Below are 26,424 nucleotides of genomic sequence, written 5' to 3'. Positions count from 1 at the left end.
CCTCCTTAAAAAGTTTACAATGGCCGTGTTTCAAAACCTAGTGGATACCCACAAGGTGTAATAGAAGGCATGTTATTCCGCGCCCAAAAATGCTGTCTAGATAGGCAGCTCCCTAGGTATCGAGACACGGCCACTCTTCCAGCTGATCAAAACTCTGGAACTGGAAGATCACATCTTTCAGACGTTTAATGTGTTTCCATTCTGTCGCTTTGTATATAAACGCTTATTGATTTCGTTTAAAATCGTTGCGTTTGTGAAAATATAAGGACTCTGTTAGCTGGTTAAATGAGTTGTGAGCAGCTGTGAGGAGCTAGTCAGATTTTCCAATAGCTCATTTATGAGAAGCACGCGAGCCCTTTTTCTTCCTGCTGATCTACAAGTCTGAGGTAAGTTTATAATACGTTTTCAAAAGTTTTAGCATTTCACTGTGTCAAATGCTTTTGCTTTATTTATTTTACGAGCTCAAATGTTTTAACTCAAAGTTTTAAACTAGCTTTATTTGTTTATTTTATAATTCCGTCCGTGTGCGGTGTTTTGCTTCAATGAAACTAGATTTAGGCTACGTCAATCCCGAGTGAGAACTGTAAAATTAGGAACGTGATGTACACATTGTTTGGATGTTAAATACATTCTACTATCCCAGCTTTACAGCATTGGCAACTATACAAGATTAGGCTGATTCCCTCGAAAAGTGTCAATTCTGCGGCACTCTTAAAATGGATGACGGCCAGATCAGCGTAATAGTAATATTTCCACCTCTGTCTGAACAAGAGTAGGAGTGTTGAGGAAATGTTTGAAAACAATCATTGTTTTGTCATTCTGACAAATAAGTGGTCTTTGGGACTAATCAAAAACATATAATTTTCAGAGTTATTTTTGGTTTTGTATCTTGGTAGCACTGGCAACATTATACACTATTTTGAAGATGTTAGCAAAACAGCAAAGTTATTCTTTACACAACTTAAGTTATTCATTTTACACAAGTAATTTATCTTAAAGATACTTTAATGATGTTTAAAATAAAAGCATACAAATATATATAAAATAAAAATACAACAACTGTAATATTCTCCATATCAGTGGTTCCCGACCTTTTCATCTCCCTTTGTAAAAAACAACTGATATGTACATCTGGTATTTCTGTTGTACATTATATTTTTTAGTTTATTTTTAGTGTTTATTTTATTATTAAGATAATGTAACTATTTAAATAATTTACGACTTTTGGGGGCAGTTTGCTAAAGGCCCCCTTAATTGATGTTTCAGTTTTCACATATGCACCATGCCAGAAAAAAAAAATATATATATATATTGAAATTATTTCTAGCGGTGTCGGGGGTAACGCATTACAAATAACTTGAGTTACTTAATCTGATTACTTTTTCAAGTAACTAGTAAAGTAATGCATTACTTTGGCAATTTACAACAAAATATCGAAGTTACTTTTTCAAATATGTAATGCAAGTTACTTTTTCCCATATATTGACTGACAGCTCTCCTGTCCTCATGTTCAGAGAAATAAAGTTCAGAGGTGTTGTGTGCGCTGTGAGAACATTGTGATTATTGTAGTTCTAGACTAAATGTGAACATGCATTTACTCATCTCACTTGCACAAAAACATCCAGTATTCCTCAAAATGAATCAAAACAATGAAATGCAATCTCAGAATTTTATGCAATCCTTTAATAATTAACTATATTAAAATTACACAGATATACTTTATGTATTTAATATCACTTTATTAACCAATGTCTTTGCTTTGTTTGAGCAGCACCCTCTACTGTACAGGCGTAAATATGCATTTTCTTCAGCCTGAGGCTCATTCATTTCACTTTTGGTGTGAAATGGCCTTAACATTTAACCAAACACACTTAACCAAAAATAGAACTTTTTTTTGTTTTGTTATGTTATTAAAAAAAACAAGCAAGCTCAGCCCAGTTGCGAAAAAGTAAAGCAACACATTACTTTTTCATAAAAAGTAACACAATTAGTTACTTTTTTAGGGAGTAACGCAGTATTGTAATGCATTACTTTTAAAAGTAACTTTCCCCAACACTTGACCCCAAAATAGCATTTATTGATTTATTCAAAGTCCTTTCATTGTATTGAGATCTTATATATGCATCATGTGCTTACAAAGTCAGGAATATGTGTTTGATGCACTAAACCTGCATTGGTGCAAGATCAGTTAATAATCTCATCCTTTTACAGCTATTTAGCATCTGTTCAATAGCACCAGTATGCTGTTGCTCCAGAACAGAATGAGACGGACGTGTTTGTCCTGGTGCCTTTTCCTGCTGTTTGTCTGGTACCCGGCGGGTGGTGTAGTGACTGAACTTGAGCTGGAGGACTGGGGTTCTGGATTACACGAGCTCCTGAACAGCTTTCCAGCAGATAGTCCTTTTCTCAGAGAGACGCCCGGCAGGCCGGCCAACTGTACTCAGCGCTTCTGGCTGCCTCCGTCCTCCCCTGTGTGCTGGGATGATATAGCGGGCCCAGAGGAGTTTGAGAAGTCACGCCTCCTCGTTCTGCAGAACAGGGCGGCACTGCAGGCTGTGTCCAGATCTAGTGGTCTCGAGGAAGGAGGGGCGTCCTATGATCAACAGGCCAGGGAGGATGTGCAGGGCGTCCGGGATGACCATCTCGTCGTGACTCAGACTGCCGATACAATGCAGAAGGTGTTCATGGATTTGGATGAGAAGAGGAAGGAGGGGAAAGAGCATTATAGCTTCCTAAGGTAATTGAGTTATTTTGAATGTTTTCATGGTAATTTGTGAGGTAAAAAAGGATGAATGTGTTAGTTCACCCAAAAATGAAAATTCTGTCATTAATTACTCACCTTCATGTCGTTCATCTTCGGAACACAAATGAAGATATTTTTAAAGAAGTCTGAGAGCTTTCTCTTCACTCCATTGACAGTCTACGCAACTACCACTTTCAAGCCCCAGAAAGGCAGTAAAGACATCATTAAAGTAATCCATGTGACTCCAGAGGTTTAACCTCAATTTTATGAAGCACCAGAGCTCTCGTGTCACTGCATAAAATTGGTTAAACCACTGAAATCACATGGATTACTTTAATGATGTTTTTACTGCCTTTTTGGGGCTTGAAAGTGGTAGTTGCATAGAGGGACAGAAAGCTCTCAGATTTCATCAAAAAAATCTTAATTTGTGTTCTGAAGATGAACAAAGGTCTTACGGGTTTGTAAAGACATGAGGGTGAGTAATTAATGACAGAATATTCATTTTTGGGTAAAATCGTCTTTTCATCTCCATAAATGACAGACCGGATGAAGCTGTGTGGGGTTCCAACCATATGCATGTGCAGACTTTTTGGATCAGAATTGAGCTTTGAGTGCATTGAAATATTTTAACATTTGCAGATAGACTGTATGCGACTGGCCGACTGGATGTGATTCTAATAAAAATATGAGAATTACCATTATTTTTGCAATAAAACATTAATTTATAAACTGTTTCAAACATATTGGCAGTCTTTTTCTTTTTTTTCCCCCTTTTTTGTGGATGTATTTATACATTCATTTTACCATGCTGAATAAAAGCTGCTTCACAATGAGAAAGTTCCATGTGACTTTCACTAGGGGCAGAAATTAGATAACTGTACACAAATAGAAGCATCTGTTTCCATAACAATTTTTTCACTTAATTTTTCCAATAATGTGTTTTTTTTTTTTTTAAGTCTTCAATAAAGAGCGATGAACCAAATCATCAACCAGCTAATGAGCTATGAACGCTTCAACGCTAAACTGGGATTTTAATTTAAAAAAAAAAGTGCTTTCACACTTTAAATAGTTGGGTCAATCTAAACCTGGTTATCTTTATTCATGTTTCACCCTGCACATATATAGCCAGGGTTGGCAATTAATGCTGGGTATTCATAAGCTGATGTTTAACACTGTATGTTCTTAAACCCAGGGTTAACTGCGTTGTCACTGATGGACGAATGACACACAATATGTTTACATAAAGGCTCTAGCATTACGCATCTTCATATTATTGCCAGCTGTACTATCAAATTTATCATGAAAGGACTTTACAGAGAATAAAGGTTGAAATGAAATGTCCCACGTTTTCCACTCAAATGCTGAAACTACTGTTTATACAACACGGTGTTTCCGTGACTGTCCAAAGCATGTGAATATAAGGCACGTGATTGGCTGTCTAGACGAAACATTCTAACACCGCATTGTTTCATAACCTCGCTTCTAAATTTCAAGTGTGAAATGTTCTTTATCTGGGGTTAAAAGCAGTGTGAAAAACCTTAAAGTGTTTGAAAAAAAAGACAAAAGGTACAAAACTGTGTACTTTATGGCTTTATTGAAAGAAAGAACTACAATCCTTATAAAACTATTGATTCATCCCTCTGGTGCTCTTCAGTCAATTTTTAACCCCCCAAAAATGTACATTTAGATTTTTAACATCTTCATCGGAATGGTATAACACATGGTGACTTTTGTGGCACTTGCTATGTGAACACGCATAAAAAAAAACACAATTCGTGGTCATGGTTCGAAGGGTTAAATGGTCCTAAAAAGATGCTTACACTTGACCGCCATAAAAATGAATAGGAAATAAAAAATATGAAAATATAGAATATTTTCTTTTAGGGGTACAATCTACAAATCAGCCACGATGCAGAAAAGAACAATGCAATGAAAGGGTTAATTGGGGAAAAATTAAATTTGGATTAATTGTATTGTAAAAATTATGGGAAAAAATTGTATCATAATTGCATAGTTATTAATTTATGGAAGAGGATTAGGGCCAAGCAATATTAAAATAAAACCATCTCGAGATTAAAGTTGTTTAATTTCGAGAAAAAAGTCGAGATAAAAGGTTGAGAATAAAGTCATTAAATTATGAGAAAAAAGTCGTTAAATTACGAGAACAAATTCGTTAAATTGCATTTTTTTTCCCCTCATAATTCAACGACTTTTCTCGTAATTTAATGACTTTATTCTCAACATTTTATCGACTTTTTTCTCGAAATTTAACAATTTTGTTCTCGTAATTTAATGACTTTATTCTCAACATTTTATTTAGACTTTTTTCTCGAAATTTAACAACTTTAATCTCGAGATGGTTTTATTTTTTTATTATTGCTTGGCCCTAATCCTCTTCCGTATTAATTAAAATCATGAAATCCAATTACACAAATATTATTAAATTAAAAATAAAAACATTGATTTTACTGAGGGAAATTTTTTTTTTTACATTTGAGGCATTTGGCCACTTTTGACCAGGAGTAGTATGAGTTTGACCCCTAAATGAGGAGAAACAAAATAATTTATGTTTATTGCAAAATATGCATATACACACAAGCATTAAGTAGTTTGAGAGTAGAGGGAGACTGACTCGATTATGTCATTTGCAGTGCTTCATGGGAGTGGGCGGGCACTACTTGTTGCAATTCTTGAATTTGTAGAGATTACTTTGCAGAATCATGGGTAATGTAGTTTTGCACCAAGAATTCCACTGTTAAATAGTTATATAAAAAATAAGTTACATAATGCAGACTGATGGCTTCAACAAAAGCATATACCATCACTTAATGACCTTGCAGCCCACAGGGGTCATTATCGTTAAAAATCAATTGCCCGACTGTTTTGCACTCTGTCGGAGATAGTGGAAAGGTGACACTATTACAAGATGTCAAAACAGAATTTCTCCTGAACTAAAATCCAGAAAATCAATCAAAAATGTTTTAAGTTTTTTTTCTCTCTCTCTCTTAGTCTGAAGGAGCAAATTGAAACCACGAAAGACTCCATTGCGAACAGGGAGCAAGTAGCAGCACTTCTGGAGAAACGCCTTGCCAACCTGGAGAGGTCTTTGAACACGATGCAACTTCGACTGGCCAAACTACTACCCTACTAATTTAATTTGAGCAACACAAGCCCATGTTAAACAGACATGTCTATATTTAAAAAAAAAAAAAAAAAAAAGCATGCTCTATCACAACATTTATTCAAACAAACAAAAAAGACATGTATCCTGCATGCTAACAGCATCCTGTACTTCTCTTTTGGTATGTTTTTTACTCATTCTTCCACTCTTAAAGGGTTAGTTCACCCAAAAATGAAAATTATGTCATTTATTACTCACCCTCATGCCGTTCCACACCCGTAAGACCTTTGTTCATTTTCGGAACACAAATTAAGATATTTTTGATGAAATCCGATGGCTCCATGAGGCCTCCATAGCCAGCAATGACATTTCCTCTCACAAGATCCATAAAGGTACTAAAATCAGCTTCATGAAGCAGTGTTTTGAAATCGTCCAGCACTATACAAGTCGTTATTTTGTTTGTTTTTTGGCGCTCCATAATATTGAACCACTGTACTCACATGAACCGATTTAAATATGTTTTTAGTACATTCATGGATCTTGAGAGAGGAAATGTCATTGCTCCCTATGAAGGCCTCACGGAGCTATCGGATTTCATCAAAAATATCTTCATTTGTGTTCCGAAGATTAATGAAGGTCTTACGGGTGTGGAACGGCATGAGGGTGAGTAATAAATTACATTTTCATTTTTGGGTGAACTAACCCTTTAAGTAAATGAGTAAAACATTAGGTACTAGCAATAAAATCTATTTTTATACCCCCAGACTTCAGACTGTTCCATTCTAAATTGTAAGTTTATGCTAAATTTGTCTTGAATAGTCTGTGATCAAGAAAAATGTCACTTACACATCAGTTCAATTGATTTTGCAAGACTGATTGCCATATTAAAAATAGGTTGAACACATAACCAGGAAATGCATTTATTCGAATACAAAATCAAACTGTTCAAGCATTTAAAAACTATACAGTGCATTATATAAATCTTCAGCTGCAGTCGACTCGAGTGTATTTTTATCCTCAGCGGTGAAGTGGTTAAAGCATCAGTGGCCATCGAATATACCTACACTAAACCCTGAGAAATATAATTTCATTTTGAAGACACATAGGCAAGATCTAATTTCACATTGAACGGAATGGACTGTATAGATGTTTCAATTGTTGCGGCTGAATGAAAAAAATCATCCCTAAACATACAAATCATGGTGTCAAATAGTAATATAACACCACAGTTGTGAATCTGCAGTGACTAATGGATATTTTTCAAACAGCATAGTGTAAGTGGGTGTTAAACACACAACTACATAAGTAAAACATGCACGTTACCTCTCTAAAACAACAACTCTTTGGGTGAAATGTCCTGATTTGTAAGAATGTCCTATGATTTTATCCACTGTTCTAGTGCGGAAGTGGTCAGAACCACTTGCTATTCATCACTACAGGTTGTCATCATCTTTTTCCATTTCTTCCAGTGACTTCAGATAATCTCTGGCCAGGATTTTCTTAGGAAGGATATCTAAAAATAGAAGAGACAAAACTGTTTACACACCACTTGATTCAGTTTGAATGCCGTTTGTCATCAGTACAAATGACCAGGACTCACCAGTTAAAAACTGAAATGTTTCTGTCTCCTCTGCTGCATTGGCCAGATCACTGTATGACAGTGTGTTTGTCTCTCTACCGGAACCGTTTTTATATGAGGAAAGAGCCAAGTACTGGACAAAAAGCTCCTGTGAGGAAATTAAGATGTCACACATTAATATAAACATCATTCAATAACAGGAGTCCTCTTAACAATGTGTATTTAAACTAAAAGCTAACTGGTATAGTGAGCAAAAACAAACTGAATAAGGCAGATAGCCTGGCAACTGACCATTGGTTAATAATACATCAAATTACCGTTGCTTTTGTGGTCAAGAAAAGAGCGTCCTGGTTAATACAGGACACATCGGGAGAACTTTTCATGATTAATCGCACCCTCGACATAGGCAGAGATATATTTTTACTATTTGTAGCTTGCTCAGCTTTCTCCTCCATGTTTCTTTCAGACATGTTTCTGTTAGCAGCCGCGGTGGTTTAAGCGTAACGGAAGTAAATCGACAGGCTTTCGTCGCTGGATGACGTTTACATGGGAACTGTAGTTTTATGACGGATCGTTTTGTAGTCCTTTGAGAATTTTGTCAGCGGTGAAAAAAAATGTATTTATATATTAGATATGCTGTGACAACATGTTTATATCTTTATATTTTTATAAATATACATATACATATTTTTACAATATGTTTATATCTTTTATATTTATTTATTAGTAAAAGTGCCATGTTAAATGATCTAAAATACGCTTTTTCAACATTTTGACTCAAAAATTTCTAACGTAAGAGCGTCAGTTTATTAAAATAATGAAATATTTTTGTTCAGTAAAAACAACTGTTGAGAGGACGAATTAAAATGACAAATATAACGTCGTGTTTTAAACAGTTTAAATGTAACACAAAATTTATTAATCTATTTTTTCTTATATATATATATATATATATATATGTTTCAGTACTAGTGTTTCAACGTTTACTTTACTTAGGAATTTTTTTTTTAATGCGACAGAAAGTCTGGCAACAAAACTGTCCACAAAATAGCCGTAAACTACGTTTCCCACAATACCAGAGTTGTTTTTCTCCTCCTCGACAGTAGTTGGGCGTGTGCACTTCACAGATAACGAATGAGCTTGGCAACGATGTTTACTACAGCGTTCAGGACTACATTACCCACAATGCTTCGCTCACCGTTGTCAAAAGTATTGCTTTCTTGGGTCACTTATCGAACTCTGGCCGTGTCAGCCAGTTTACTTTCTCTTATTTGACGCAATAATGCATCTATCAGGCGCTGGGCTTGGGGAAATAGGACACGGACAGGGGCCCGGAGCCGGACCAGCGCCAGGAAGCTGCAATCCGCGGAAATTCAGCGAGAAAATCGCTTTACACAATCAGCGACAGGCTGAAGACACAGCCGCTTTCCGTGAGGTTATGATGGACATTACTTCCATCAGGGTGAGTCCAGCTCAATACAGCACATGTCAGGCGCGTTTACGACAGTTGTCTCATGTTTGACCTGGATTCAATTATAATGTTATTGCGGCTGAAGGGACTTAAACTCTGTTTTATTGATTCCTGACAACAGGTCAGCTTTAGGTGGGTGTTCTTAGGAAGTGCGATGTCAGAAACAAGAAACCAAGAAGGAAGTAAAATATGTACTTTATAATATAAACAGTTATGGTTGTCTTTGTACCCGTTAAATCTCATTTTTCAAGTATTTTTACTTATGCATGCCTCTTGTAAAATAATACTAATATAATATATCATTATTATATTTCTTAAATAATATTAATAATTTAAGTATTTTAGAACTGAATGGAAAATATCCACTTGTTGGTCCATAAGGTCTAATTTTGAGGTTTCAAACAATGAAGTAACATAATTGCATCAGGAAAAAGTAATTAAATGCATGTTTCTTTGTACATTCATTTGTTTTATTTAATGTAACAATACTTAATATGAATCATTCAGCTACTTGCTAAAAATCAGGCTCAGGTGTGCGATCATGACTTATATGAGACAGCAATCTTTATAATAAATAACAAACAAACTTGTATGTAGTTTTATGAAGGGCAAACTGGTGTTAAGCTGTTCTGTAACTATTTACAGCAGATGCTTATAAAAGGTACTTTCATTTGGTTTTTTTAGACCCTTCAAAATCAAAAAAGTAAATTGGTTACAATCTGTATATGGACTTGTGATTCAGCAGGTCCACGTGGATTATGTCAATGCACATAAATAGCACTTTGACAGTCACTCATCCAGGGTCTGTTTCATGTCAGTGTTGCAGACTGAGGCAAAGGGATCTGTAAATCCCAGGTACGGTGTCTGTTTTAAATTATGATGCAACAGGCGTTTGTTCCCCTGAGGGTAAAGCAGTGAGAGATTTGTGTTTGTGCTGCTGTGACCAATGGGCATCCATTCCCTCCTCAGGTTCAGGCTGAGAGAGTTCGGCAAACCAGAGACGTGGTCCCGTACTATGGAGGATCACTGCCAAATGTCAATCAGATCTCAAGATGCTCCACAGAGGCCCAGGTGAGGGATTCTGATTGCATTTATGTTAGTATTATATTATTGTGCTCTCCTTTTTAAGTGAAGTAGAAATTATGTTTCTTTTTCAATGTCAGGATTTTTCTTTGAATGAACTGCATTTGATTTGCCTTTCTGCTCTTTACAGTATCCGAGTTATCTCACACAGCAGCTCCTAGAGGCAGATGAAGAGTACAGAGACGTCCAGCCTAGTCCTCTCGGCAGGCCGCACAGGAGACATGTATCCCCACTTTAACAATGGCTGATAAGGTTACACTTTATTTCGATGATCCTCTTTAGACATTTTATTAACTGAAAAAAGTTGCCTTAAAATTTTGAGTTCATTGAAATTAAAAATTTGAGTTAATAAAATAAAGACGACTGGTTTAATCAACAGAAACTCAAAATATTATGTTATCTGAGCCACATTAATTATCTACCGAAGAGGATTAGGGCCAAGCAATAATAAAAAAATAAAACCATCTCGAGATTAAAGTTGTTAAATTTAGAGAAAAAACGCATTAAATTTCGAGAAAAAAGTCGAAATAAAATGTTGAGAATAGTGTCATTAAATTATGAGAAAAAAGTCGTTAAATTATGAGAACAGATTCGTAAATTTAACGAATTTGTTCTCGTAATTTAATGACTTTTTTCTCATAATTTAATGAGTTTATTTTCAACATTTTATCTCGACTTTTTTCTTGAAATGTAACTATTTTTTTCTCGTAATTTAATGACTTTATTCTCAACATTTTATCTTGACTTTTTTCTCGAAATTTAACAACTTTAATCTCAAGATGGTTTTATTTTTTTATTATTGCTTGACCCTAATTCTCTTCCATAATTATCCAAGTTGACTTGACAAAAGAAAACATGAAATCATGAAAATAATTTTTTACAGTGTACTTTTGAAAATCAAGCGTTTAGTTGATCCTGATAAGTGCTCATTGACACATTCATAAACACAACGATTTTCATCTTCCATGAGGGGGTTTGGCATCATGACGGCTTTGTTTCCAGGCGGGCCGTTGAACAACGCAACACACACATTTCTTGGAAATCCTGGAGAATTCAACCAAAACCAACTTTGTTTCCCATTTTTGTGCCTTATGCATCAGACGTTCAGCTAATGGTCCATGGGCATGATGTCTGAGGCTGAGACTACATGTCACCTAACTCTTATTAGAGTGTCAGTAGACTAGTAGGCTGTTAGGTTAGGGCTACAACAATAAATTGACGTACTTGCAAAGTTAGTTATAGTCAGAAGAATGTCTGTTGGGGAGCATCATTATAAAGTGTTAGCAGATATTAAGCAGACAGTCTACTAATACTCTAATGAGAGTTAGTTGACATGTAGTTGCAAAGTTACTTATAATAGTTGAATGTCTAAAGTGGACCATCAAAATAAAGTGTAACTGCTGATAATCTTACAGATGCATGTTTATGGTAATATGAAAGGAATATTGTAACAACTCTAATCTTAAAAATTGAGCTGCCTTGGTCTTATATTATACTGATTAATATGTGCACAGACAATGTTTGTATAGAGAACAGTTTAATAATAGTAATTTTCACCACTGTCCAAAAAAAAAAAGATTTGCAGGGCCGGAAAAGCAATGCAAATTGTTATTGTGAATATACATATATATTTTTTCTATTTATGATATTCATGTTTTTAACTGCATTAAATGCAGTTAAAAACATTTGTACAATATTACACTACCATTCAAAAGATTATTTAAGATTTTTTTTATAGAAATTAATACTTTTATTTAGCAAAGATTCATTAAATTAATCCAAAGTGACAATGAAGACATTTATAATGTTACTAGGGCACTCTTTTGCAAATAAATGCTGTTCTTTGAACCTTTTATTCATGAAAGAATCCTGAAAAAAATGTATCACAGTTTCCACAAAAAAATTTCAGCATTTATAATAATAGTGATAATGCATCCCTGCGGTATAAAAGTATTAATTTCTTAAACAACAACAACAACAACAACAACAAAAAACTTACTTACCCCAAGCTTTTGAATGGTAGTGTATCACAGTTTCCACAAAAATATTAAGCTGCAAAAATAAAATGAAATGTTTATTGAGCAGCAAATCAGCATATTAGAATGATTTTTGAAAGATCATGTGACACTGAAGACTGATGCTGAAAATTCAGCTATAATAGAAAAGTTATTTAAATTTGTAATAATATTTCGTAATATCACTGTTTTTACTGTATTATAGCACAAGATACTTCTTTCAAAAATATTAAAAAAACCTTACCTACCCTAAACTTTTAAATGCTACTCAATAATTGGCAAATTATTTTTAAAATACTTATGCAGTAATCATAAACAGCTGCAGAATTCATGGAACTTTGTAGGTTGCAAAGACTGAGAAGGGCTAAAATTCATTCTTTTTAAGCCTTAACTTCATTTCACAGTTTGAAAGTGCTCCCTATCTCTCTACCCACCTCTCTCCTCCTCGAGGTCCTAACTGGAGAAGGTAAGGTTATTATAAATAAAGTGTGCTGTAATCTACTACAATCACAACATTAACTTTAGGAGCACAATCATGTGGTTTGATTTTCACAATGAAATCACCATAAAATGATGAGCTCCCTGAGCTTTTGTTTGTCCCAGTACTTTGAGTAAGTTGCTTGTGTCTAACCAGAAACTGGTCCACTTGTTCTGCCACTGAGAAAAGCCAGATGGTCCGTCTCCCTCTGACAGCTCTAAATAGGTAAGCAGAACTCATAAGTAGACTGCTGATCCAAGATCAGCTCTCGTGCATATATAATAATTGTATTAGTTGCACTCGCTGATCTCTCTAATTGGGGATAAACATGCTTACTCTGGAAGATTTAGAAAATGTTATTGGGTCCCACATCAAGCTGTTTACGCCAATCAATCTCTAATCCTGTTCATCCCCTCAGAACCAACTCTGACTCGGCTCTCCACACCAGTGTGCGAAACACACAATTACATGGCCATCCGAAATCTGGCCAAACCCTGAACCCTCAAACCAAACACCATGGTGAGTTTAACATTTGTTTTCGTGCATTATCTTAGATAGACTACCGTTCCAAATTCTGGGGTAAAATAAAAGAAAACAAAACACTAATTCAGCAAGGACACATTAAATTGATCAGAAGTGACAGAGATGAATTACATTTTAAAATATATAAAAATTGCAAACAATTATTTTAAATTGCAATAATATTATTGTTTTACTGTATTTTTGATCAAATCGATGCAGCCTTGCAGACTTAAAAAAAAAAACATTAAAAACTTGCCAACCCCAAACTTTTGAACTGTAGCACAGGCAAACATGTGATGGACTATATAATCAGTCAGTAAACTTTACATTTAGATAAAACTGTTTCAGATATAAACATAACATGAAAATATTATATATATGTTTATATGTATTTTGTCTTAAATTACTGACTTATTTTGAATGAAACCTATTCTTCAAGGATTTGCGCATCCTGCACCACTAATTGAAGAAAATATTCAAGAGGAGTCACAATCTCCCAAACTAAAGAAGGTATTTATTCTGCCTTATTGATAAATTGTTCTTAAGGTGCCCCATTATGCTTTTTCGAAGTATTATTTATTGAATTTTACCTTTCATGAAGTGTGTAATATAGCTGTTTAATGTGAAGTTAAAGGGTTAGTTCAGCCAAAAATGAAAATGATGTCATTAATGACTCGCCCTCATGTCGTTCCAAACCCGCAAGACCTCCGTTCATCTTTGGAACACAGTTTAAGATATTTTAGATTTAGTCCGAGAGCTTTCTGTCCCTCCATTGAAAATGTATGTACGGTAGACTGTCCATGACCAGAAAGGTAATAAAAACATCATCAAAGTAGTCCATGTGACATCAGTGGGTTAGTTAGAAGTTTTTGAAGCATCGAAAAAACATTTTGGTCCAAAAATAACAAAAACTTTATTCAGCATTGTCTTCTCTTCCGGGTCTGTTGTATATCCGCTTTCACTCCACGGTGACGCTGCTTCTTCTTCTTTCCTGTTTTACGGTAGTTGGCATCCAGCTTATTGGTGCATTACCGCCTCCTTCTACTCCAGACAGTGATGCTTGTTATGTTAACAATGATGTGTTATCCGGTGCGCCCGAGCTTCGTTTACAGTCTGAGGGAGACGCACGCTGTATTCAAGCTATTCTACATTGTTTGTATTTTGGTATTGCTATATTTTTTAAAATTGTGCGTAAGTGTGCATTCCGCGGATGTCCTAATTGCGTCACTGTCCGGAGAAGACAATGCTGAATAAAGTTGTAGTTTTTGTTATTTTTGGACCAAAATGTATTTTCGATGCTTCAAAAACTTCAAACTAACCCACTGATGTCACATGGACTACTTTGATGATGTTTTTATTACCTTTCTGGACATGGACAGTATACCGTACATACATTTTCAATGGAGGGACAGAAAGCTCTCAGATTAAATCTAAAATATCCGAACTGTGTTCCGAAGATGAACGGAGGTCTTACGGGTTTGGAAAAATTAATTAATTGACATAATTTTCATTTTTGGGTGAACTAACCCTTTAATTAGTCTCTGAAAGAAGGGGTTTAGAGAGACTAAATCATAGAATGAACCGTTTTCAGACTCTTCGAGAAATGAGGCGATGTGCAATATATATTATGAGGACTCATTATTTCCGTTGCATCTTCTTTTGTAGTTTTCCTCAATGTCATCATCAGATTGTGAAACACCTGTTATTCAGTAAGTTCCTTTTCAGTCCTAGTAATTAAGCTATCCCAGTTTTTCTTCTATAAACAGTCTTTGTTTGCTGTCTCTCCAGCAACTTCCCATTGCCTGATCAGCAGGTGTCTTCCCTCCCTGTCCCATCGGCCCTCAGTACGTGTGGCTCTCTTCCAGACCTCTCTAGCCTGCACCTGCCTTCTCCTCTTCCTTCAGGCCAGGATTCTGAGCAGCACAGCGGTGCGGATCACCTGAACAACAATTCCATGCACCCTGACCTTATGGCTGACTTTAACTTGCCAGGTATGTTTCAGGATCTGACAGTGTTTGATTTGCAGAGGGTTTTCACTCTACTTATGCCAAGTATGCAAATAAATGACGCAATTTTGTCTTTTTAGGTCTGTCCTCATCTCTTCAGGCGTCTTTAAGTAATCCATTGCTCCAGTCTTCACTCAGCAATCCCAACATCCAGACCTGTCTCAGCAGCCACTCCCTGCCCAGCTCTCTGAGCTCCACTTCCTTGCGCCTGTCACTTAGCAACTCTTCCCTGCAGTCATCGCTCAGCAACCAGTCCCTGCAGTCCTCCCTTAGCAGTTCTTCACTGAGTAACCAGTCCATCCAGTCATCTGCCAGCCGCTGCAGTCACAGCAGTGGAATTGGCGGATCTCCCTCTTGCTCCTCTTCCTCTCTCTCCGGTTCGCCACGTGTAACTGGCCTCGCCCATGCCACCACATCACGGAAGAGAGCCCAGCTCAGCCCACTCATTGTGCCCAGTGGTGGAGAGTCCCGCTGGCAGCATCCAAAGCAGTTTTCACCCACAGTGTCTCCAACCATGTCTTCAATATCACAGGCAAGATGAAGATTGTTGATAATCATACTGTCTGTAGGTCCTTAAAGGAATAGTTCACTTCAGAATTCAAATTTCCTGATAATTTACTCACTCCCATGTCATCCAAGATGTTTATGCCTTTCTTTCTTCGGTCGAAAAGAAATTAAGGTTTATGAGGAAAACATTCAAGGATTTTCTCCATATAGTGGACTTCAACAGGGTTCAACGGGTTGAAGGTCCAAATGTCAGTTTCAGTGCAGCTTCAAAGAGCTCCACATGATCCCAGACGAGGAATAAGAGTCTTATCGAGCGAAACGATCAGTCATATTCAAAAAAAAAAAAAAAGTATATACTTTTTAACCACAAATGCTCATCTTGCACTGCTCTGCGATGCACCACACATTACATAATCACGTTGGAAAGGTCATGCATGATGTAGGCGAAGAACCGTGGTAGGGCAAAAAACACCATCTCATTTTCTCCTCCAACTTCAGAATCGTCCGACATCGTTGTTTTACCTTTTTTGGGAAAGGCCATTTGACTTAGTCTTTTGTAAATGCTTTGTAAACACTTGCTTTGTACTTCCGCCTACATCACGCATGACCTTTTTTCAACGTGATTACCTAATGCGCGCATTCGCAAGAAGAACATTTGAAAAAAGCAGGCCCGGATTGGCTAATCGGGAGCGCCTGGAGAATTCCCGTTGGGCCGGTATGTTTATTTGGACGTGAGGGCCGGTATTGTCATGGCACTGGGTTGAAATATGGATGCTCTAGAAACTGTCGGCGTGGCCAAAAGTACTAAGCTGAGTAGCCTAACCTTTTCCTTAAAACCCGTCAGTGACGGATTTAGGCATGGACGACATGGGAATGTGCGCCCGGAGAAGACAACTCACACAAAAGTATACGAGAAGAAGGGATGAGGTGACGTCTGTAGGGCCAGTGGGACAAGTTCTAAATCAACACTAAATTATGGTAAGACAAAAGGTCTACGCCACCGGAGGCCGGTTTAGGTAACGTAAATAAATACAAAGGAAGAGTGGAAACATGTGAAAGATAAAGGCATGCAAGCAGCTATTACACATATCGTATACCGGGCAAATAATAAATAGGGCCTATCACTTATGTTATGTTGCTTGCTATGCTATTACACATTGGGCAACAATATGAATTTTTCTGTACAACTAACTTACATAACCAGACAGTAAAATGTGATTTTGTAACATAATGTAACTTCTTATAAACAAACGTAATATAGCTCACTTTAATATTTTACTGTAAAGTTGTGCAGTTTTGCAGATTTATGGTATTTTTTTGTTATTTATTTGCCTCAATTTGTAATAATTTAAGTATATACATTCATATAAAATGGCAAAATTTTATGTTAAATCCACTTTAAAAAAAAGATCTACATTTTTTTAATTTCATTCATAGTGATAGACATGAAAAATGTGCCTGGGTTTAGTGGATGATTGCTTCTTTTAAAAAATAATAAAATAACATGAATTTTTTTAACTACAGCCACTAGATGGCTGGAGAATTAATCAGTGGTTCACATTATAAAATCATAACAATAAAAATGACTCTATATCAAATGTTAGCATTTTTTGTACTATAATTTTTATTTTTTTTGAAGACATTTTTGAAAAATACAATTAATTACAAGGCTTTAGAGAACAGTGCACTATTGCAGACTTATATACTGAGGTTTTAATTACATTATTTTAATATAGTCAGTCTTGAATTAAAGTGGGCCGGTTTAAGGCATGAAACTCCAGGGCTGAAAATGAGTCCCACTCCGGTCCTGTTAAAAAGTATATAAATTTGTATAAAAAAAAAATAGAAAATGACATTGTTTCGCTAGATAAGACTCTTATTCCTCATCTGGGATCATGTAGAGCTCTTTGAAGCTGCAGTGAAACTGACATTTGGACCTTCAACTCATTGAAGTCCACTATATGGAGAAAAATCCTGGAATGTTTTCCTCAAAAACCTTCATTTCTTTTCGACTGAAGAAAGAAAGACATGAACATGTTGGATGACATGGGAGTGAGTGAATTATCAGGAAATGTTAATTCTGAAGTGAACTAATCCTTTAAAAACCCTTTAAATTGATTGTTTTATTTACAATAATATTCTTATATTATTATTTATAATATTTAGTATGAATGTTTCTCACAGGGTGCTCCTCTTCTCAACCCCAACAAAGTTCTAAAGGAGACAAAGCCACCAGCATATCCCTGCACTCAGCCCTTCCGATCCGCTCCTCCGCTGTCCCATCAGCCACTGCGGCAGTATTTCCAGCCAGAGGTGCAGGATCAGTCTATCCCAGAGATGGAACAGTGGATCCAAAATGACCACCAGCCACAACATCAACAAACACACAGTCACACGCAACAACATCACAATCACAAACACGGTCGTCACCTGCAGCATCATTCACAACTGCACGCTAAATATCAACAGCAGTTACTGCATCATTCCCAGACTCACCAACCACATGTACTGCAGCAAGCGATTACCCAGCAGCAGCAGCAACAACAACATCATCATCAGCAGCAGCAGCTGTACGCACAATTGCAACATCACCAGATGTCTGAGGAGCAGTGGCAGTTGCCATGCCAGCAGGGCCAATATCAAGGTCAACAGCTACATCAGCCTATGTCTTTCCCCTCTTCGGGTCAGGAGAAAAACTGGAATCGTATGCCAGGCCCACACGGCTTTCAGGTGAAACGTAGACACTGTATGCAGATGCAGGCAGAAGCAAAACCACAATCTAAAGTCGCTGTCCACGAGACTCAAGGAGAGGGATTGAAAGTCACTCAAGTAGATGGAGCAAATCCAGGATTGCAGGATAAAGGTTTTGAACTGAACAAGGTGAGCCCTGTTTGCATTAGATTGTATGAACCAGACTTGTTGATGATGATGATGATGATGATGATAAACACCTTTTTTGTTACAGGAATCATATGTCGGCTTACATCTTACCCCTAGCCAAGCAAAAGCCCTTTCCCAGCAGGTACATTGCCTATTTCATTAATCACCAGCACATACTGTCTTGGCCATATGGTGTGTGGCTAAGCAGCGCCTCTGCATTTATCACTGATTTTGAAGATTTTTATCCCCACGCAGCTTGGAGTACTTCAGAAGGAGCCTCTAGGTGGCGGTAGAGTGTCAGAGCTTAACTGTGAAGCTGCAGAAAGCAGGGAACAGCAGAACCAAAGCTGCAGTGCTGGAGAGACACAAAATGTTTTCAACATCAACTTATCTGGTAAGACTAACATCAGCTGGCGGTTTAACCCTGTAAAGCCTGAAGTGTAAATCATAGTCAGAAAAACACATTTTGAAATAGTTTATTGAACCGTTTTTTTTGTTTTTGTTTCATGAGTATTATATTTGATACATCAGGCTTTTGAAATAGGAGAATATGGAGCACACACTCTCCTGAGGCCCAAAGTGAGAAAAAATATGCAATTTGTTGTAGTTGCTGATATTTATATGGAAAAAAAAGTATGATAAATTTCAACTTAAATACGTAACGTAAATAAATGAGGTCTTTATAACAGTGACAATGGAAGACTATTTACATAAAATGCAAAATGCAGCTCTATATTTTTTTTTTGTGGGTGGTATTGTATTACCCCCCAATTGCAATTGTAATGCAATGTAATACAGTGGTGATTGAGAGATGTGCAAAAATGTTCCTCAAATGCCTGATGGATCATATTTGATACATTTTTCTAAAACATGATGTATGGATAATCAAACAAGTTGCTTCAGTTCAGTACGTGTTCATCTTGAAATATTGCTAACAATATAAAAGTTATTCTTACTTTTACAGTATCTGTCAAAAGTTTGGAAACATAATTTTTTTTTTTTAAGTATTTTATGATCACCAAGGCTGCATTTATTTGATTAAAAAAAACAGTAAACATGTAAAAACAGTATTATTGCTAAATATTATTACAAATTAAGTTAGTTTTCTATTTGTATATACTTTAACCTTTAATTTATTCCTGTGATGGTAAAGCTGAATTTTCAGCATCATTACTCCAGTCTTCAGTGTCACATGATCCTTCAGAAATCATTCTAATATGTTGATTTGCTGCTCAAAATACATTTCTGATTATTATCAATGTTAAAAACAGTTTAATATTTTTTTGTTTAATATCTTTGATGAATAGAAATAATATTTTTTGTAACATTATAAATGTCTTGTCACTTTTGATCAATTTAATGCATCCTTGATGAATACAAGTATTAATTTCTCTGTTTCCACAAAAATGTTAAGCAGCAAAAACATTAATGATAATAATATTAATAAATGTTTCTTGAGCAGCAAATCAGCATATTAGAATGATTTCTGAAGGATCATGTGATGCTGAAAACTGGAGTAATGATGCTGAAAATACAGCTTTGCATCACAGGAATTAATTAAATTTTTAAATAAGAGAGAAAAAAGTTATTTAATATTGTAATAATATTTCACAATATTGTTGTTTTTACTGTAAAATAAATTAAATAAATGCAGCCTTGGTGATGAGAAAAATTTCACAGCAAAAGAGACACGTGAACCACAACTTGAAATTTTTTTACAATTACACTAAAAGGCCTTTTACTTGCTTAAAAAGTATGAAATATAAATCAGACAACAGAAGGCTTGTAGTTTTCAGCTTCATTAAGTTTTGATCATGTTTTCAGCTAATTTTGATCATTTAGAGGCTGAAGGGATTTGTAAATCAAAAATGTCTACATTGTAGTGCTCATAACCTACATGTCCTGTCATATTTCATTTTAGATCCTCCTGACATTCACTTATTTCTCTCACCAATTAATTCTCCATGTTTTTCAGACCCGTCATCCTGGCTGGACCAGGACATATCAGGTCTGCCGGACTCCGTCCTGGAATTTGACCTAGACTCTTTTGGCCTGGACAGTAACTTGGGTTGGCCATGAGTGTGTCATAAAAGCGCACAAGAACATCCATATTATGACACGTTTATTTGGACGAGTACCTTTTTAAAGGGACGTTTTTGCCAATGAACTCGAAATATAGTCTTTACAGTCAAATGGAATGTAAACTATAAATTGGCTGAAAGGTCCTTTAAGGGAACAAACATAAAAATTATGTTTTAATAAATAGTTTTTGCACACAGAGGTCTTAGATAGCAGGTCTATGTGCCTTAATATGAAGTTTTAGTTATAAATAGAATTGAAATAGATTGTGTACAGATACGTGTGGTGAAGTTGATTAGGACATGTATATTTTCACATGTTGCATAGCCAGTATAACATTTTTGGCTAGTTTAGCCAACTTCTTTAGTTAATCATAATATTGTCATGATGGTAAAATTAAGATAGTAAACATTTTTACTCTAATTATGTCTAACTCCGACTTGGCTTATACATTTGATCATATCCATTTGTTTGCATGTTATAGATTTTATGTTAGTGTTTTTCTGGGGGGTCATTTCTGCGACTTCTTGTAATTCACTGTTGACACCTGCCTTTGAATTTCCATATTATCATTTTTATTGCAGTTTTATCATTCTTAATTATATTCAAAATGCAGTTTTATTATATTTTCATATTGATTTTGCTTTATCACTCTCTGGTAGAGGTGATATTGTTATTTTTCAGTATTTGCCTTCAATTTTAAATCAAATATATTAAGATTTCTCTCAGTATGCATATGCATTTTCATGACTGATAGAATTAGGGTTTGTTTACATGACGACTATGTACTAAAAACAGAAACATTCTCCTTTGCATTTTTTAAAAGTATCAAGTACAGATGACAACGATCCCCATTCACATAGATTTGTTAAAATGACTATTATGCTGTCAGGCCAGTAGGTGGTGATGTCACTTTGTAAAGAAAAACTACATGCTTATAGAATGAACACATAATACGCATGCAAATTATGTACCATTTTCACAAATTAAGACAATAACGGTATCGTTTTCTAAATTTCCAGGCCCCCAAAATGGCGTTGTCATGTAAATAAACAGCCAAAACACAAAACGTTTTCTGTTTTTTAGTTGAAAACTGTCATGTAAACGGCCCCTTCATCATATAATTTGAACAGAAACACCATCTGTAAATTCCACGAGTATTGCAATTAAAAAGTGGACTAATGCATCCAAGTGTACGTTTTCAAATATTGTTACTAGTAAGTGTGGAAATGATTTACTAATTTACATCAGGTTCACCCCCACAGATGTCTTTGTGTATTAATATGCAATTTGTACCTAATTTATACTTAGTAAAAGCAAATTTGTCATCTTAATTCTTAAAGCCTATATTCATTTCAATGACAGCTTAAAGAATTACACACTATATCCACTGGATGTGCAGGAGAAGAATTGCTCAGTTGGTATGAAATGCACATTCATATTTTTTATAACTTCCCAAATACTGTTGTGTTATTTTATTATTTTTAAATATTGCCAAATACATTTTAATATAAATATTATACAAAAAAAAAAGGGAGAGAGAGAGAGAATCCCGCACATTATCCATACTTGCAAAAACGTATCAAAAATATTTTATTAGCAATGTTTCGGTCACATGACCTTCATCAGGCAACTGTTAATATAATATCAATATTATATTAACGCACTGATTTGTGACCAGTGTTGGGGAAAGTTACTTTGAAAACAATATTGTTACAATTAAATTGCGTTACTGAGTTACTTTTTTAACTGAGTTTATTTTTAAGTATGTGTTTGTTACATTATTTTTGCATTACTTTTTCTCACCTGGACTGGTGAGAAGCCCAAAAAAGTTATATTTTGGGCAAATGTAAAGGTCACACCAAAATTGAAATGATAATGCTGAAGGAAACTGCCAACACTGACTAGTTTTTATTTCAGTTTTATTATAGTGGGAACACTTTACAATACGGTTTCATTAGTTACCATTAGTTAACTACTTTAGTTAACATGAATTAAGAATGAACTGCACTTCTACAGCATTTATTAATCTCAATTCATGTTCATTTAAACAATTACTAAAGTTGTGTCTGTTAACATTAATGCACTGTAAACTAACATGAACAAACAATAAACAACTGTATTTTTATCAAATAATATTAACAAAGATTAATAAATACTGTAACACACGTTTTGCTTATTGTTTGTTAATACATCATCTAATGTTAACTAACAAATTCTTATTGTAAAGTGTTCCCATTATAGTTTTATTAATATTTTGAATTAGCTTTTATTTTTATATTTTCATGTTAATTTTAGTTTAATATATATATTTAAATATTGCTATTTAGGTTTAATTTATTTTTATTTCAGTTTTAGTTTGTATTTATTTCCAGTTAATAATTTTCAAATGCTTCAAGTGCTTCAAATGAAAATGATTTGATTATTGACAAGGCAACATTTCTAGTTTCATTTAGTTTTTCAACTAATATTTATTTTTATTCCAGCTTTATTTCAATGAACAGAAACGATAATAACCCTGGTTGTGGCGCTCAACTGGGTAATAATAGGACTTCAAATCTACACTCTAAAAAATGCTGGGTTAAAAACAACCCAAGTTGGGTTGAAAATGGACAAACCCAGCGATTGGGTTAAATGTTTGCCCAACCTGCTGGGTAGTTTTATTTAAACCAACTATTGTTTAAAAATTGCTATATGGCTAGCTTAAAATGAACCCAAAATAGTTGGGAAATTAAAAACCAGATGCAATTAGAGACAACAATAATAGACAAAAGGTGAATGTTTATTAATAAGCTTTAATATTTTATTAATATAAATTTAATAGTTTCATAGTTTATTAATATAAATTTATTAATAAGAAATTTAATAAATGTTTATTGTTTAATAATTATTCATTGAACATTAATAAATGTTCATTTCCAACATACTTTGGGTTAATTTTAATTAAGCAATACAGCAATTTTTAAACAATAGTTGAGTTAAATAAAACTACCCAGCAGGTTGGGCAAACATTTAACCCTACCGCTGGGTTAAAACAACCCAATTGCTGGGTTTGTCCATTTTCAACCCAACTTGGGTTGTTTTTAACCCAGCATTTTTTAGAGTGAACCACATTTCTAGATTCAATTCCCTCTTTTCCCCATCATTTCCTGTCATCCCTCTACTTTCCTAAAATTACTCTTTGGAAAAAGTGCTCAGATGCTATTACCTCCTTTATCTTTCTCTTCAGATTAAAACTCCCTTTTTTCCCCTTTATTCCACTTGAATCTCCATAAACCTCTTAATATCATCTCGCGCTCTCTCTGTTATCCCTTGGTGTAGTTGCTGATCCTTCTCAATTTCCTCAAATCTCCCAGTGACAGCAGCACAGGTCTACAGTTGCTATGATATCCTCCTCAATCCTGTAAATGAAGCTGAACCCACAATGCTCTGTTGACCAGCCTATCAGAACCTGTATGTGACTTATGATTCCTCTCCTCTCTCCCACTTTCTCCCTCCCCAGTGCATAATAGAGTTAACAACATATAAAAGGCAAGGAGAGAGCGGTGAATGAGTCCCTAAGTGTTAGGGTGGATTATCCCTGTGCCTGTATCCATGGTTAACTGGGCAGCCATAGAGCACCTAATGGGATAAGGAGAGAGCGGAACAGTAGGTGAGGCCCGTCTGATTCCTTTTCTCTGCTCCGCGCACTGATCTCTTCCTCTGGCCTGAGGACAGCCAGTCCTTAAACTCAAGATGGATATATAACCGGGTGTACAGAAACATTTTTGCTGCTTGTTTTCAGAATGCTTGAGTAATTTTCCCTTCATGATTGCTAGTAATGTTTCTAGAGTGCTTGGTTCAAGTGTCTTGAACATAATTAGATTAGGCCGAGAATTAAGGTGTATGGACACATGACACTTGGCTATTTTTTCTATGACATACACACTATATTGCCAAAAGTTTTGGGACACCTGCCTTTATGTGCACATGAACTTTAATGATATCCTGTTCTTAATCCGTAGAGTTTAATATGGAGTTGGCCCACCCTCTGCAGCTATAACAGCTTCAACTCTTCTGGGAAGGCTTTCCACAAGGTTTAGGAGTGTGTTTATAGGAATTTTTGACTATTCTTCTAGAAGCGCATTTGTGAGGTCAGGCAGTGATGTTGGACGAGAAGGCCTGACACACAGTCTCCGCTCTAATTCATCCCAAAGCTGTTCTATGAGGTTGAGGTCAGGCCAGTCAACTTCCTCCACACCAAACTCACTCATCCATGTCTTTATGGACCTTGCTTTGTGCACTGGTGCGCAGTCATGTTGGAACAGGAAGGGGCCATTCCCAAACTGTTCCCACAAAGTTAGGAGCATGAAATTGTCCAAAATGTCTTAGTATGCTGAAGCATTAAGAGTTCCTTTCACTGGAACTAAGGGTTCAAGCCCAACCCCTGAAAAACAACCCCACACCATAATCCCCCTCCACCAAACTTTACACTTGACACAATGCAGTCAGGCAAGTACCGTTCTCCTGGCAACCACCAAATCCAGACTCGTCCATTGGATTGCCAGAGAGAGAAGCGTGATTGGTCACTCCACAGAACATGTCTCCACTGCTCTAGAGTCCAGTGGCGGCGTGCTTTACACCATATCCGACACTTAGCCCATTCCATGAAGCTCTTTACACACTGTTCTTGAGCTAATCTGAAGGCCACATGAAGTTTGGAGGTCTGTAGCTTATTGACTCTGCAGAAAGTTGGCGACTTCTGCGCACTGTGAGCCTCTAACAGTTGACTGTGGAATATTTAGTAGTGAGGAAATTTCACGAATGGACTTATTGCACAGGTGGCAACCTATCACGGTACCACACTTGAATTCACTGAGCTCCTGAGAGCGACCCATTCTTTCACAAATGAAGCAGTCTGCATGCCTAGGTGCTTGATTTATACACCTGTGGCCATGGAAGTGATTGAAACACCCAAATTCAATGATTTGTAGAGGTGTCCCAATACTTTTGGGAATATAGTGTAGCTCTTTCACATGCATACAGATTTACTACTGATTTCCATTTTAGTGAATTATTTCATTGTCTTTATATGAAAATAGACTTTGTGAAGAGTGTTCTTTCAGTCAATTGGTGTCTCTCTCAAACTGCCTGTTCAAATATTTCTCTAAATACTTCAATTAGTAGCCTATAATGAGAGAGGACGGTCCCCCGGGCAGGCAACTCACTTAACTTAGCATGCAGATCTATTCATATACTGATTCATATGCTAATATCTGCTAATTGAATCAGTTTGTTGGTTCTTTAGATCTGACCACACACTGTGAGAATGGTTTATTCAAATAGTCAGACTAATGATAGCAAAACAAGGAGGTTAGTTCACACTGCCACATCAAACACTGTTCAGAAAGTTAGTTCTGTTGAATACAGTGAGTTCAAGTGTTGCACATTTTAAAAGCTGAATATTTTAATTATGAATAGGCCTATTTGATCATTGTATGTTTTTATGTTATGTTGCTCAGATAAATCAGCCATAACGCACCCACCCAAAGGCAGCAGCTCGTTTAATGATTGGTTCATCACAGAGCCACCTGTCACTGCCGGCGAGAGCGCGCGTGGCAACGTCCGTGTAGTGACCGTGCGCGTGTCAGCAGCAACAACAACATCATGAATAATTAATGAGCGCCGCGCTCACCGCTGTGCTGAAGCCGCTCTCGGGATATTCTCAAAGTGGCCGTGGACGTGACCAGCAGCGCCCAGCTGGAGCGCCGTTAATGTGTTAAAGTAGCGATGTTATTCTAGGTTGACTACGTTTAGGATTGGTATTCAAATACAAAGACATTTACACTGAAGAAGCAGCAAATTTCTTTTTTCTTGTTCACTTTTGAAACTCCTTTTAACCACAAAGAAGTCACCTACGTGTTTCCATTTTTTGGAAAGGATTTAACGTTACACAGGAAA

General features: G+C 36.0%; 3 protein-coding genes across 4 annotated transcripts; 2 read left to right on the top strand and 1 right to left on the bottom strand.

Annotated features, from left to right (window-relative positions):
• si:ch211-57n23.1 (uncharacterized) lies at positions 1 to 6,321 on the top strand. The gene is made up of 3 exons (XM_067411456.1): positions 1 to 386; positions 2,212 to 2,737; positions 5,753 to 6,321. Exons 2-3 carry the CDS (start codon positions 2,241 to 2,243, stop codon positions 5,892 to 5,894), a joined length of 639 nt encoding a protein of 212 aa, XP_067267557.1. The 5' UTR covers positions 1 to 386; positions 2,212 to 2,240; the 3' UTR covers positions 5,895 to 6,321.
• A 210-nt stretch (positions 6,322 to 6,531) lies between these two features.
• On the bottom strand, positions 6,532 to 7,952 carry chrac1 (chromatin accessibility complex subunit 1). Its single transcript, XM_067411457.1, has 3 exons — positions 7,761 to 7,952; positions 7,465 to 7,591; positions 6,532 to 7,377 (listed from the first exon to the last, which is right to left on the bottom strand). Exons 1-3 carry the CDS (start codon positions 7,911 to 7,913, stop codon positions 7,298 to 7,300), a joined length of 360 nt encoding a protein of 119 aa, XP_067267558.1. The 5' UTR covers positions 7,914 to 7,952; the 3' UTR covers positions 6,532 to 7,297.
• A 634-nt stretch (positions 7,953 to 8,586) lies between these two features.
• crtc2 (CREB regulated transcription coactivator 2) lies at positions 8,587 to 20,919 on the top strand. Of its 2 annotated transcripts, none has more exons than XM_067412236.1 (14): positions 8,587 to 8,905; positions 9,884 to 9,985; positions 10,128 to 10,220; positions 12,417 to 12,478; positions 12,647 to 12,715; positions 12,909 to 13,009; positions 13,452 to 13,522; positions 14,678 to 14,721; positions 14,801 to 15,003; positions 15,099 to 15,550; positions 17,710 to 18,405; positions 18,491 to 18,547; positions 18,661 to 18,799; positions 20,381 to 20,919. In XM_067412236.1, exons 1-14 carry the CDS (start codon positions 8,726 to 8,728, stop codon positions 20,482 to 20,484), a joined length of 2,373 nt encoding a protein of 790 aa, XP_067268337.1. In that variant the 5' UTR covers positions 8,587 to 8,725; the 3' UTR covers positions 20,485 to 20,919. The 2 variants fall into 2 exon arrangements, with proteins under 2 accessions (XP_067268337.1, XP_067268336.1); XM_067412235.1 differs by having other exon boundaries at positions 9,884 to 10,009.
• Positions 20,920 to 26,424: the final 5,505 nt, after the last annotated feature.

Source organism: Chanodichthys erythropterus, chromosome 15 (genome assembly GCF_024489055.1).
Source record: "Chanodichthys erythropterus isolate Z2021 chromosome 15, ASM2448905v1, whole genome shotgun sequence".
Lineage (NCBI taxonomy): Eukaryota > Metazoa > Chordata > Actinopteri > Cypriniformes > Xenocyprididae > Chanodichthys > Chanodichthys erythropterus.
The sequence above is the reverse complement of the archived record's forward strand: the minus strand, read 5'-3'. Positions and strand labels throughout refer to the sequence as shown.